The sequence below is a fragment of the Leptodactylus fuscus genome, chromosome 7 (genome assembly GCF_031893055.1).
Source record: "Leptodactylus fuscus isolate aLepFus1 chromosome 7, aLepFus1.hap2, whole genome shotgun sequence".
Classification (NCBI taxonomy): Eukaryota; Metazoa; Chordata; class Amphibia; order Anura; family Leptodactylidae; genus Leptodactylus; species Leptodactylus fuscus.
Window position 1 is genome coordinate 85,645,313 of NC_134271.1, and position 15,767 is coordinate 85,661,079.

At 44.5% G+C, this 15,767-nt stretch overlaps 1 protein-coding gene across 2 annotated transcripts in view; it reads right to left on the reverse strand.

The window, feature by feature from the left end:
* Positions 1-15,767, reverse strand: part of PRIMA1 (proline rich membrane anchor 1) — a 51,794-nt gene that overhangs the window by 18,918 nt on the left and 17,109 nt on the right. For both annotated transcript variants that reach the window (XM_075282457.1, XM_075282456.1), the window contains exon 4: positions 6,671-6,782. In XM_075282457.1, coding sequence (XP_075138558.1) covers positions 6,671-6,782 — 112 coding nt within the window. The remainder of the gene's footprint in view (positions 1-6,670; positions 6,783-15,767) is intronic.

Sequence of the window (15,767 nt, forward strand, 5' to 3'; positions counted from 1 at the left end):
TACAGCAGCTGATAGTGCTCTACATATACCCCTAAACATGGTGCTACCTCTATAATGTCAGAGAATTAAATGCTCTGTATAATGTGGTATATTTTGGATTTGTGCTCCGCTTCTTTGACATCTACTTCTGCTGCATTGTGTATGATGTGAACCTCACTACAGAGAGGAGACATCACGCAGCGCAGCAAGGAGACGGGTGACCCTGCTATTAATACACAATGACGCTCCAGATGGGAACATTACAAGGTTTCTTTATTTAGTTGCTGCAATGGATCCAGGAAAATGACAGCAGCTGTAACATAGAATATGCTCTAAGATCTCTGTAGCAGATAACAGTAAGCAGATCACTACAATAACATGTAGGATCTAATGATGTTTCCCACAGCAGACCAATCACTACCAATAAAACCAAAAACTTCAAAACTTGTTTTTTTTTTGTTTTTTTTTTATTTCCTACCCACTGGCTAACACGGTACAAAAACAAACGTTTTCCTTATACCAATAAAACCGTAAGTCACAACAACTGTTCAGGAACAGCACTGACTGGGGGTCAGGAACAGCACTGTGTTATGGTCATACTGGGGGTTGTTGTATTCTGTGTACAGTGTACTGTATAATAGACTTGTGTTATGGTCACTATTAGTGGTTGTGTCATGTTTAGAGTTCTAATGTTCTATTACATAGTTAAAGGGATCCTATCATTCAATCACTTTTTTTTCTAACTAACACATCGGAATAGCCTTAACGAAAGGTAGGAGACGAATAGCCTTTGTTGTCTTCTCCGCGCTGCCGTTCGCCTAAAATCCGTTGTTTCTTGGTATGTAAATTAGTTCTTTTGCAGCACTGGGGGCGAGCCCCAGCGTTCAGACAGCATTGGGGGCGTCCCCAATGCTGTGAAAGAACTCTTTCCAGCGCCGCCTCCTCTTCTTCTGCAGCAAGGTCTTCACTGTGTCTTCTTCCGGTGGCGTCTTGTAACTTCTAGGCCTCAGGCCTAGGGCAAGCCGACTGCGCATGCTCGCGGCCACAAGAAAAATGGCCGCTTACAAAGTATTGTAAGTGGCCATTTTCTCGTGGCTGGTGGGCATGAGCAGTCGGCTTGCCCTAGGCCCGAGGCCTAGAAGTTACAAGCCGCCACCAGAAGAAGACACAGTGAAGACCTCGCTGCAGAAGAAGAGGAAGCGGCACTGGAGAGAGTTCTCTTGCAGCATTGGGGATGCCCCCAGTGCTGTCTGAGCGCTGGGGCCCTGCCACCCAGTGCTGCGAAAGAACTCATTTACATACCGAGAAAAAACGGGATTTTAGGCAAACGGCAGCGCAGAGAAGACAGCGAAAGGTAGGAGACTAATATCCTTTGTTAAGGCTATTCCGACGTGTTAGAAAAAAAAGTGATTGAATGATAGGATCCCTTTAACAAGATTGCATTACAGTCATGTGCAGTAGTTGGGTAATGTATTATGTACATTCATTGATTCTTGTATATTTTTTACTTAAGACGTACGTGGAGCAGAATGATGAAATTGTCTTTTCCCCCCATTATCAGTATACACTTATGTATATAGTATGTTATTGTATTATGGTCATGTCCAGTGATCAGGTCATGCTGAGAAATGTAGTGTTCATTCTACAGAGTATAACAGAATTGTATTTTGATTTTGTCCAATAGTTGGGACATTTCTGTTAGTTGTAATATTCTATAGGCACAGGGTCAGTATTGGGTCGGCTCCTGTTTAATATCTTTATTAATGACCTGGTAGAGGGTTTACAAAGCACGGCGTCCATATTTGCAGATGATACTAAACTTTGTAAGGCAATCAAAAATGAGGAGGATAGTAGAATATTACAATGGGATCTAAGGGAGCTGGAAGCATGGGCGGAGGCTTGGCAAATGAAGTTTAATGTTGACAAATGTAAAGTTATGCATTTTGGTTGACGAAATAAAATGTCTGATTATGTACTTAATAGTAAATTACTGGGTACGTCTGCCAATGAAAGAGACTTGGGGATTTTGGTGGACAGTAAGCTGACCTTTAGTGACCAGTGCCAGGCAGCTGCTGCCAAGGCAGATAAAATTATGGGATGCATCAAAAGAGGTCTAGACTCTACTACTAGTCCAGTGACAGTGACAAGAGGACATCCTCTACGTCTGGAGGAGAGAAAGTTTCACTAGCAACATAGAAGGGGATTCTTCACAGTAAGAACAACGAGGCTATGGGACTATGCCCCAGGAAGTGGTGATGGCGGATTCATTGAGCAAGTTCAAAGAGGGCCTGGATGTCTTTCTCAAACAGTAAAATATTACCGATTATGGGTTCTAGATTTTGTTAAGGACACGCTTATCCAGGGTTTTATTCTGATTGCCAGATTGAAGTGAGGAAGGAATTGTTTTCCCTGACATGGAGCAATTGGCATAAGCGTCATGGGTTTTTTGCCATCCTCTGGATCAACACTGTAGGCAGTGGCGTAACTACCGTGGTAGCAGCAGTAGCAGCTGCCACAGGGCCCGGGACACTGGGGGCCCGGTGGCAGCCGCTACCGCTGCGTTTTTGTTTTTTTTTGTTTTTAATAGGCCGTTACCGGCTGGAGTTACTCCAGCCGCTAACGGGCCCTATATACTTACCGATCCTGGCAGGGGCCGGGATCGGTAAGTGACACTGCGGGCCCCACAAGCACTATTATACTCGGGGGTCTTTTCGGACCCCCGAGTATAATGATCAGAAGTGCAGGAGAGGTAACTGAACATAAAAAACTGTGTTACTTACCTCTCCAGGCTCCGCGCAGGCTTCGGCCTACTTGTGTGACGTCTCAGACGTCACATGATCGGGGCCTGCGTCCTTATGCGTCGCGACGCAGGCCCGGTCACATGACGTCCCTGACGTCATTGAAGATGGCCGCCAGCGGGGAGTCGGGAGACAGGTAAGTTACAGTGTTTTTTGGGTTTTTTTATGTTGTTCTTCCCCTGGGTCTCCGATTATTATACTCTGGGGTCTTTTCAGACCCCAGAGTATAATAATTGTTAATGGGTGTCCACAACGGGGCATAATAGTGGGTGAAGGGGCCACAATGGGGGATAATACTGTGTGTAGGGGCCACAATGGGGCATAATAGTGTGTGCAGGGGCCACTATGGTGCATAATAGTGTGTGCAGGGGCCACTATGGGGTATAATACTGTGTGCAGGGGCCACTATGGAGGATAATACTGTGTGCAGGGGCCACTATGGGGTATAATACTGTGTGCAGGGCCACTATGGGGGATAATACTGTGTGCAGGGGCCACAATGGGGCATAATAGTGTGTGCAGGGGCCACTATGGTGCATAATACTGTGTGTAGGGGCCACAATGGGGCATAATACTGTGTGCAGGGCCACTATGGTGCATAATAGTGTGTGCAGGGGCCACTATGGGGGATAATACTGTGTGCAGGGCCACTATGGTGCATAATACTGTGTGTAGGGGCCACTATGGTGCATAATACTGTGTGTAGGGGCCACAATGGGGCATAATACTGTGTGCAGGGGCCACTATGGGGTATAATAATGTGTGCAGGGGCCACTATGGGGTATAATACTGTGTGCAGGGGCCACTATGGGGTATAATAATGTGTGCAGGGGTCACTATGGAGGATAATACTGTGTGCAGGGGCCACTATGGGGTATAATACTGTGTGCAGGGCCACTATGGGGGATAATACTGTGTGCAGGGGCCACAATGGGGCATAATAGTGTGTGCAGGGGCCACTATGGTGCATAATACTGTGTGTAGGGGCCACAATGGGGCATAATACTGTGTGCAGGGCCACTATGGTGCATAATAGTGTGTGCAGGGGCCACTATGGGGGATAATACTGTGTGCAGGGCCACTATGGTGCATAATACTGTGTGTAGGGGCCACTATGGTGCATAATACTGTGTGTAGGGGCCACAATGGGGCATAATACTGTGTGCAGGGGCCACTATGGGGTATAATAATGTGTGCAGGGGCCACTATGGGGTATAATACTGTGTGCAGGGGCCACTATGGGGTATAATAATGTGTGCAGGGGTCACTATGGGGTATAATAATGTGTGCCGGGGCCACTATGGAGCGTAATAGTGTGCGTAGGAATGCGGGGGGTGGGGTCGTGCAGGGTTTTCGGCGTTGGTCGGGGTTTTCGATGTCAGCCGGAGGGGGGGGGGCCCATGTCAAAGGTTCGCCACGGGGCCCCGCCATTCCTAGTTACGCCACTGACTGTAGGGTTATAGGTTAGACACATGTCTTCATCCAATCTCATCTACTATGGAACTTTGTAATATACAAAGTAAAACCTAATTGTTTTATGGTCATATCCATTGGCCCCCATATCCATTGGGGGTTGTAGAGTTCTATATTGTGTTGATTGATGTAAATTTACTTAAGACATACTTGGAGCTGAATGATGAAATAGTCTTACACATGAACACATGAACCAAATGCTTAATATCATCAAGTCTCAGCACACTCTGTGCAGCAATTCTATCAGAGCGTCGGAGATCAGTGGCCCCCTCATTAGTTACCCCTTACTGTATAATTATGGAAAAAGCCATGGAGCAGGGGGTAAGGCAAAGCAATTAATTCAGCCAGCAGTGCACCAATCAGCGCAGCCGCATGACGCTCCATCACCGCTGAGACCACAGAACCTTCACAATTTGTTAATTTGTAGAAATCCCTGCGGTAATTGCGGCTTCTTGACGATTATTTGCCTTTAAACACTTTTTAGGGGGAAATAAGAATGTTTGTAAAATTCTAGAGTATAGAATGCAAAAACATAACCAATAGGTAGGATTTTACTTTCATTATATTCCTGCAATGCAGGTCTATATTTTTCAACTTATATGATGCACATTTGAAGGGAAATGTATAAGATAAAAAACAGCACTCCTCTAATCCTCAGGCTGTGCCTGGTATTGCATCTGAATTCCCTTCATATAACTCACCTGCAATACCAGACACAAACCACAGAAAAGAGGGGCACTGCTTCTTAAAAATAGGAGAGTCTCACACAGTTTCTAGTCAAAGGCAAGTAAGACAGGACTGCTTGAGGCAATGACTTGACAACAGACCAACACTTAAAAAATATGTGCCAGTGTGCACACGAAAATGATGGACCAGGTAATACAGACAAGTAACTGTGCAGTTGATGCCCCAGAATAAATTTACCTGGTAGGCCTTAACACCCCAGTCTGATACTGGAGATGGATGGCATTGTTTTTTCCTGTTTTGATTGCTAGTACACTAGTGTATGTGAAGAAGAAAGAATCAATGTTTATGGGAATTCACACTGATCATGTGGAAGGAAATATGGCTGTCCCAAGGGTTTTTCCTTTTTCATTGGCCCCATAGCAGCTGAAGGAGTTTCCTCCTTACTACACATGCCCTTTGAGCAGACTGTTCCCTGCAATCATCGGAAAAGATCCTTTCATTTTGTGCCCCTTCCTGCCATGGGTAACCCCTGATGTCAATTGGTGACAATTAGAAAGGCAGCACTTAAAGGGGTTGGCCACTTTTAGACCAATATTTACAAACAAATGTACAATAGAAAGATATACAATTTTGCAATATACTTTCTGTATCAATTCCTCACAGTCTTCTAGATCTCGGCTTGCTGTCATTCATTCTGTTACTTCTAGAGGATAAAAGTCTGACCATGGTCATGTGATTTACGGTCCATGGTCATGTGATGAGCACACAGGTGCACAGCTGGTTACCAGGCAGATGTCTGAATATCGTGCTGTGACTATAACAAGCTGCACCTGTGTGCTCATCACATGACCATGGACCGTAAATCACATGACCATGGTCAGAGTTTTATCCTCTAGAAGTAACATAATGACAGCAAGCAGAGATCTAGAAAACCGTGAGGAATTGATACAGAAAATTGTATATCTTTTTATTGTACATTTGTTTGTCATAATTGGTCTGAGAGTGGCCAACCCCTTTAACTCATGAAATGCAATCACTTGGAGTGACAGCCGAGGGTCATCTGAGTACATTCCGTGATACATTCACATCTATGGAGATTCCAGATCCATTCCATTCTGATAACACAGAGAAGAATAAGACCTGCTCTATAATCATCATCCACGTTATCGGTCTGGAATGGATCCGGAAGCTACATAGATGTGAATGCATCATGTAATGGAGTCGGATCTCATCTGACTGCATTTTGTGATAAACTCAGCCCTCAGATCAGATCAGATACACACATGGTCGTGTACATGAACCCTTATATGACAATTCCGCCTATCAAGAGACTTTATGCGATCCAGGTTCAGAAACTTCCAAAGCACCAACCGCTTGATGACCTGCACCAGTTAAAATGACATGTACTCATTAATGCAAGACACGATGCACAGTGCAAATCATACCACGTGGAATATTCCAAAACAACATGATATAGGATACAGACTTTACAATTATTAGCTCTGAAGATACTGTATATGCAGTGTGGGCAGTGGCTAAATCCTTCCCCTGTACACCTATGCAGCTGTCGCTGCAGACAGAGAACAGCCTACTGTTTAAGGTGTTGTGTCCACGCAACTTTACATCAGCACGCCAGGTGTTGCAATTTTGTAACAAATGGACAACATAGCCAGAAAGCACTGCTCTGCACCGACACCATTGGCAGCAGATGTTATCAGACCCTGGCTTCTTACCTTTTTATTGCTTTGTAGCACATAATAACCACTATGAAGAGGACGACAGCTGCCAGGATGATGAGAAGGAAGTGCCACCAGGTCTCTTCTACACAACAATGTGGGATTTTAACTGAAAAGACAAAGTCCACAAGTCAGTAAGATGCATATACACCATTGTTTTCTAACTATGACATAGTGATCCACAATTTGTGGCTCTCCCATGATTACAAAACAATAGCTTTCTGCATGTTGGGATTTGTAGTAATGCAACGGCTAAAAACCGCACATTGGAGACCGCCTTATATTATAACATATATAAACCCTAAATAACACATGACTGCAAGATCAGACTACACAGAGTTTGTTTGTAGCCTAACCATAGAGATACAGTATATAGGTGTGCATAGGAGCTGCATACGCATATCCAATAGTCAATTTTTAATTTGAAAAATGGCTTCATTTTTGTAATTCTGGATGCAATGAAGCAACAAAAAAAGAAATGCAAACACATTCTTTAAATTTTCTTTCATATATTCTGTAAAGCGGCTCCAAAGTGATCCTTTACTTTCATGAGATATTGAGAGGCTGAGATCTCAAGGCTTGGCCGCTGTATTTTACAGCTATTGTTCAGATACTGCTGTGTGACCTCCCTTGTCAGATCAACATATTTATGACATATTGAAGCTGCAGCTTTATAAGAGATATTGATCTTGTGTTCTTGGTAAAGACAGATTTAATCATGAATTATCTTTCAGAAAATATTTTATATACAGTATTGGCACCCCTGCAATTCTGTCAGATAATACTCATTGTCTTCCAGAAAATGATTGCAAGCACAAACTCTTTGGTATTATTATCTTCATTTATTTTGCTTGCAATGAAAAAACACAAAAGAGAATGAATAAATTTTGCGATCTCTCCACAGGTGTTCTATGGGATTCAGGTCTGGACTCATTGCTGGCCACTTTAGAAGTCTCCAGTGCTTTCTCTCAAACCATTTTCTAGTGCTTTTTGAAGTGTGTTTTGGGTCATTGTCCTGCTGGAAGACCCATGACCTCTGAGGGAGACCCAGCTTTCTCACACTGGGCCCTAGATTATGCTGCAAAATTTGTTGGTAGTCTTCAGACTTCATAATGCCATGCACACGGTCAAGCAGTCCAGTGACAGAGGCAGCATAGCAACCCCAAAACGTCAGGGAACCTCCGCCATGTTTGACTGTAGGGACCGTGTTCTTTTCTTTGAAGGCCTCTTTTTTTCCTGTAAACTCTATGTTGATGCCTTTTCCCAAAAAGCTCTACTTTTGTCTCATCTGACCAGAGAACATTCTTCCAAAACGTTTTTGGCTTTCTCAGGTAAGTTTTGGCAAACTCCAGCCTGGCTTTTTTATGTCTCTGGGTAAGAAGTGGAGTCTTCCTGGGTATCCTACCATACAGTCCCTTTTCATTCAGACACCGATGGATAGTACAGGTTGACACTGTTGTACCCTCGGACTGCAGGGCAGCTTGAACTTGTTTGGATGTTAGTCGACGTTCTTTATCCACCATCCGCACAATCTTGCATTGAAATCTCACGTCAATTTTTCTTTTCCGTCCACATCTAGGGAGGTTAGCCACAGTGCCATGGGCTATAAACTTCTTGATGACACTGCGCACGGTAGACACAGGAACATTCAGGTCTTTAGAGATGAACTTGTAGCCTTGAGATTGCTTATGCTTCCTTACAATTTTGCTTCTCAAGTCCTCAGACAGTTCTTTGGTCTTCTTTCTTTTCTCCATGCTCAATGTGGTACACACAAGGACACAGGACAGAGGTTGAGTCAACTTTAATCCATTTCAACTGGCTGCAAGTGTGATTTAGTTATTGCCACCACCTGTTAAGTGCCTCAGGTAAGTAACAGGTGCTGTTAATTACACGAATTAGAGAAGCATCACATGATTTTTCAAACACTGCCAATACTTTTGTCCACCCCCTTTTTTATGTTTGGTGTGGAATTATATCCAATTTGGCTTTTTGACAATTCTTTTTGTGGTTTTCCATTGAAGACAAATTAAATGAAGATAATAATACCAAAGAATTTGTGATTGCAATCATTTTCTGGAAGAAAATGAGTATTATCTGACAGAATTGCAGGGGTGCCAATATTTTTGGCCAACACTGTATGATGGAACCTAATTATAATAAATGGCAGAGTAACAGACTGGGAATGGTTATAACTCAGCGTAAAGGCCTTAAAGTCTGGTGCTTATGACAGTGGTAAAGTATTATTAGTGCCGCTAGTTGTACTGGTCACATAGATGGAGGTAACAGTTTCAGCAATGAGATAGGTGATATAAAATAGTGATATTGAGGACATTGAGGTTTCTGCACTTTTTACCTATCACTAACTCCATTAAAATAACATTAGTCAGTCTATTTTCCCAAACCTGACATGGCTGATAACGGAGCAATAGATTGTATTCAATTGTACTACAAACAGTTATTCATAAGCCAGAAAAGTCAATGAGAACACGGAGAAATCAAATGTAACTATTTAGACATTACAAGATTACATCGTAATACCGCAGCCAGAATGACAGTGGATAGTGAAACATATGCTAGTTATAACTTGCAGCATTGTGTGCTAAGAGACCAAAGACTACATATCCATTTAGTATTATTTATGCTTTTCACTGAGAAAACGAAGATCAGTAAACCGTTCAATTAAGAAACTTTCTACTGTTCATGTCTGCATGGAAGTGCCAAGGTTGCCGAGGGAGACTTCCTCCCCACAGGCGTGCCTCTGAAGAAACGCTACTACAAAGGAGTTAACGGTTATGTGTGCTGCTTGTAAGTGCTGTTCTGTGTGCTTTAAATGACTTTCAAATATACCATTATAAATCACGACCGACTGTCTCCAGAGTCTGATGCCAATACACCTGCACATTATCTGTAGAACAGGTGAATACAGATTTTGTATATAGACTGATATTGATCTTATGTAATTATATGTGTTGGGAAGAATTTCCAAGATTCATAAGAATCTTCTACAGAAAATAAACTTGAATTGAATTTTCGAAAGAAAACTTTTGTCAGTTTCTCATATTGAAGGTGATTTTGTTGTTTAGCGCTTGCTATTTCTAATCCCTTGGCCGCCGTGTACACAGCAGATAAAAGAAGCAATCTTCCTTTGAAATGAAGCAGAGCCATAGCCTGTAGGTAAGAGATGGTATCCTCATTGACTTGATTACAAGGTTATCTGAGAGGGAATCTACCACTACAGCTTATTCTTTATCTCTATCAATGCTGCAGAGCTTTATTCTATTAGAATTCTTAAAAGTTCTATTGTTCCGGAATATTCTGATTAAAGGCAAATTCCAACTGTCTATGCATGGCATGTGCTGCTGGCATCTATCTGTTCACTGTATACTGGTATTATTTATTTAGGTAGTATATGGCACTGCTTAGTATAGTAGAGTGAATGGTGGTAGCAGCTTTACTTTACAGCATTGATATTTAGGTAAATGAGCTTATAGTAGCCTACTTTTTTTTGCATGTTTATTCTTTATCCTATTAATATTATACATGTGAAAGTTTGTGTGTTTGGATGTTTGTTCCTCAATCACACTGGAAAGGCTAAATGGATTTCATAGAAATTTGACACACACCTACATATTGGCCAGGAAGGAAAAATGGGCTACTTTAAAAGTGTCTCACTCACCCCAAAACGCCACCGCGACCCTCAAAAGTTGTCTCCTGCTCCGCTGTCGGCCCAGGCATGACGTCAGCGCAGGTACACGCCACTCCTATTGGTGCATGGCGGTGTGTGGGCGGGATAGGGAGCCAGCACAGCAGCGCATAGGTTGGCGCCGAATTGTGGGAGTGGCCAGCACGCGGGGACCCTTTCCTCAACATGGCGGCTGCCCGCATGGTTCCGAATGCCGCTGACATGCCGGCCACACATTGCCTCAGGCCGGCGTAGCATGCAGCAGCGTACCCGGCCCGAACAAGCCCAGCCGCACGTACCCACGAACTGTGTGGCCAGGAACACACGGCATGGGAAGGACCGCACATGCTCGCTGAAGCTGCAGCCACGAGACACACAGCTCCCCAGCATCTACATGGTGAGTGCTGCAGGAAACAGAGATCGGCGGGTTGCTTAAGGGAGGGAGGGGGTACAACAGGTGATGGGTAGGGGCGGGGGGGGGGGGGGATTGGTGGTTTGGGGAGGGCGAGGAGGGGGGGGGGTTGGCACAAGAGGGCAGAAGGTAAGTAGGGGGGAGGGGGACCAGATTGCACATGTGGAAAGGGGGGGGGGGGGAGGGTAACCGGGGGTCACGGGTAGGTGGTGGTGGGGGGGAAGGGGTAGATGTAGGAGGTGACTGATCTCTAAAGGGGGGGGGGGGGGGAAGGGGGCCGGGGGCATGGGTGGGGATAAAGGGGAGGGCCGGAGGTGCAGCAGCGGGGCCGTGGGGTCCCGGTCCACGATGCTGTAGGAGGGCCCAGCGCCGGCCACAAGGGCCGTAGGGGTGCAGGTGGTTCACGCAAGGGTGAGGGGACAGCGGACGAAGTCGCGGGTTATAGCTAGTTCAGTATAATGCTGAGGACCCTCAGGGCTACACAGCCAAAATGCGCTGCAGTAAAAGCCGCGTTAGAAATGCATTGCATTTTTTTCCAGCACTTCAATTATACCTATAGGGAAAATGGCTTTTGCTACAGATTTTTTCTGCTACTTGGGATCCTGACCTAAGGCTGAAGCCACACATTGTGGAAAAACAGCTTTGTTGTTGCAGATTTTGCTGCGTTTTTTTGATCCAAAGTCAGGAGTGGATTGGAAAATACAAATATTCTGAACGTAAATCTCGTTCAGAATGAGCGGCGTAAAAAACAGATCCCATTGACTTGAATGGATGCCGGCACACGCGCGCTCCCCATTGAAATCAATGGGAGGCTTTTTTACCTATTGCTTTCAATGGAATACGCGCGTATCACATTGAAAACAGTGGCGTAACTACCGACGTAGCAGCAGAGACAGCTGCCACAGGGCCAGGGACATTAGGGGCCCAGTAACAGCCGCTACCGCTGCTATCATTATACTCGGGGGTCTTTTCGGACCCCCCGAGTATAATGAACGGCTGCCCAGGAGAGGTAAGAAACATAAATAACACTTAGTTACCGCTCCACGATCCGGGCAGGCTTTGGCCTAGTCGTCTGACATCTCATGACCCCGGCCTGTGACGCATTTTTTTGCTGCAGCCCACTATGTGGAGCCTTAGGCCCCGTTCCCATGGAATAATGCGGCACTCATTCTGACACGTAAACACGTGTCAGAGTGAGCACTTCAAAACAGAATCCCATTGACTTCAATGGGTTCCGTCTTACACACGCTATACATTGAAATCAATGGGAGGCTTTTTAACCCATTGATTTCAATGTGTTACGCGCATTAAACGGAACCCATTGAAGTCAATGGGATTCTGTTTTGAAGTGCTCACTCTGACACGTGTTTACGTGTCAGAATGAGTGCCGCGTTACTCCGTGGGAACGGGGCCTCTGCGTTCACACTGAGTTTTTTGGTCAGGAAACTGACTCAAATTCCTCCTGCAAAAAACGCCTCACTATACAGTCCTATGGTGAGGCGTTTTTAGGAGGAGGAATTTGAGTCCGTTTCCTGACCAAATTCCTGACCAAAAAACTCTGTGTGAACGCAGCCCAGTCTAGAAACCCACATTGCGAAAATGCAGCTTTTTTTTTTTTTTTTTTTTTTTTTTATTGCTGATTGTGCTGCAGTTTTTTGATCCAAAGCCAGGAGTGGATTGAGCAGAGGGTAGAATTATAAGAACTTCCTAGATATTGCCCATTTCTTTCGTAGCCATTATTGGTTATGGCTCAAGCAAAACTTCAGCAAAATCAAAACAAAAAAAAGTTGCATTTCCACCTCAGCCTAAAGATGGCCATACATTTTGGAATTGCCAGACTGTTTTATGTGTATGGGATCCTCCTGACTCTTCATGGATTGGGCAGTTAGATTTTAGCTGCCCAATCCTTTTGATCATCTTGCTCTCAGGGAGTCACTACCAGAATTTCTCCCCTTTCCTTGCTCTGGACACATAACCTCTTTACTCGAGCATAGCATGCATGGCTATGTGTTGGGATGTGATATAGCTGTATGCCCACTGCGGTCTCATATGTATGGCTAGTTTAAGATTTGATCGAGCTCAGCATTAACACAAGATAAATAAAGCAAATAATTTAGAAGTTGAAGATTAAACCTGTACAATGAGGTTCAAAAGCAGAGGACACCATGTCCACCTGTCACCTAAAGAAGCCTGAGCACATCAGTCATACATGATATAAAAACAACATAAAACAGACCTAATATTTTCCTTGCATCATACTACTCTAAATATAACTCAGCCTGCAGCAGACCAAATATGAATTTCTTAAAGCAGCCATTGTTAATTATCCCCGATTCATGTCAACCACGGGCAGATAATCTGCGTTCTCTCCTTCTACACAATTACCAATTATTATATAGATTAAATGTAGCACAATCTAATAATGACAGGGCCCTGCTAATGAGCTGCAAGACTGCGCAGGCCAGGAGATGGCGCTAATGGCAGCGGCTGGAGAATCAAGTTTGCTGTTGTCACAGCTCTGGCGCAGTATTTATAGGGTTGCTTGGTGTATTCTATTAAGGAAATGGGCCAAATGCTCCATTGTTTCCTGCAGCTATTTATAGCGCAGCTTAAAACTGTTTCCACTTTATTAAATACACAAGACGATCGTCTATCAGACGACTAAATAACAAGGCGCACACAACGATGCGTTTGAGAAACGCGCTCACCCGCCTGGATTGTTAGGATTTTACTTTTTTGTCCCTATCTGAAAATAACTGTCCACTATCTCAGCCTAAAATTGGAGCTATAGAGGGTATAGAAGTAGCTGTTACACCTGAGCCCTTGTACCTAAGGGCACCTGAATGTGCCTATGCTACATAAGATAACTTCAGGTGCTAATTTGATGCAAGAAAGTGTCTCCTAAATTTGCACCTTCATGACATAGTTCTATGCCAGCTTTCTGGCCTAAAGGAATTTATAAATTTGCCCCAAAGTGTATATACATTACTTATCCTGTACTGATCCTGAGTTACATCCTGTATAATATTCAAGAGCTGCACTCACTATTCTGCTGATGAAGTCACTGTATACATACATTATATGATATACTGATCCTGTGGTACATTCTATATTATACTCCAGAGTTACACTTAGCATTCTGCTAGTGCAGTTACAATGTACATAGTACATTACAGTACTTATCCTGTACCGATCCCAAGTTACATCCTATGTTATACTTCAGTGCTATACATATTATGCTGCTGGTGTGGTGAATTGTAAGCCGATGGCTAGTAAGTTACTGATAGGGGTGTACGTCTCAACCAGACTGCTCAGATGGGTGAGATGATGAAAATCCAGAGACTTTCTTTCTCATCAAACAGCTATTGAGCATTATTTAAGTGCTGTGCTCAGGGCTGGATTTTTAGGAAATGACAGGTAGGCTGGACCTGCTATTCCCATTCTCTCCAGGCCACACCTTGTGGACACTTCTGGAGAAACCCAGCTGTCTGGGGTTGTCCTTGTTAGCGAGGAATAAGGCTCTGTTCCCATGGAGTAACGCACCGCTCATTTAGACACGTAAACACGTGTCATAGCGAAGCGCTTCAAAACAGATCCCATTGACTTCAATGGGTGCCGGCTTAAGCACGCTACCCATTGAACACTATGGATTATAAAACCTCCCATTGATTTCAATGTGTAGCGCGCGTAAGCTGGCACCCATTGAAATCAATGGGATCTTTTTTGAAGCGACTCGCTCTGACACGTGTTTACGTGTCTAAATGAGCGGCGCGTTACTCTGTGGGAACGAAGCCTTAGAAGTCTGCTAGGAGAGCAGACTATATGGCAGAGCTTGACTGGAAAGCCACAAGGGAGCTTGCTACTGCTGGAGACTATCTGAACTTATCTTTATTCTAGGTGAGGTAACCAATTTCTGTTTAGTTAGAGCCCAGATGGGTAGGCGTTTATTTTGTATTTTTTTTACGTTGCATCAACCAATGTGTGTTTGGAGTAAATAAAACTCAACACTTGGACTGTTACCTTAGAGCAGGGGTGCTCACACTTTTTCAGCGTGTGAGCTACTTTATTAGCTGACCAAGGCAAAAGATCTACTAGGGCGGGGCCGGGAGGTCTTGCGGGCGGGGCAGGCGTGTTTGTGGGCAGGGCCGGGCGGATCGTGATAGCAGGAGACGCGGCTTTCTGTGGCTGCCCAGGGATCCCCGGTGTCTGTTTGTTCACAGCGCAGGGTGAGAATTATCTCTAGACACTGGCAGACGGAGCAAGTGTCCAGAGATGACTCTCAGCCTGCACTGTGAACAAACAGACACTGGGGATCCCTGCATCCCGCGATCGACCCATACGTCCTTTGCGATCTACCAGTAGATCATGATCGATGTATTGGGCACCCCTGCCTTAGAGTGTGTGTCATTGTCAACCACCCAGCACCCCCAGATCCTGACAACATACATTACTTATCCTGCATTGACCCCGAGTTACATCCTGTATTAGGCCTGGTTCACATCTGTGTTTGGTATTCCGTTCAGGGAGTCCACATGGAGACCCCCCCTTCCTGAACAAAATACTGAATGCATTGACAAGCGGTGAGCACTGAAAGCACACAGATCTCACAGACTATAATGCGGTTCATGTGTTTTCCGCGCGGTCTTTGCACAAGTCATGCAGAGAGGAAAATAGTTCATGAAGTACTTTTCTATCTGCATGACTCGTGTGGAGACCACGTGAAAACACACGGACCCCATTATAGTCTATGGGGTCCGTGTGCTTTCATAAGTTCACCGCTTGTCGATGCGTTCAGTATTTCGTTCAGCAGGTCCCCATGCGGACTCCCCAAATGGAATACTGAACACAGATGTGAACCAGGCCTTATATTCAAGAGCTGCATTCATTATCCAAATGGTGCAGTCACTATTTACATACGTTTCTTATCCTGTACTGATCCCAAGTTATATCCTGTATTGTACTCTAGAGATGCACCTATTATTCTGGTGGCAGAGAGTCTC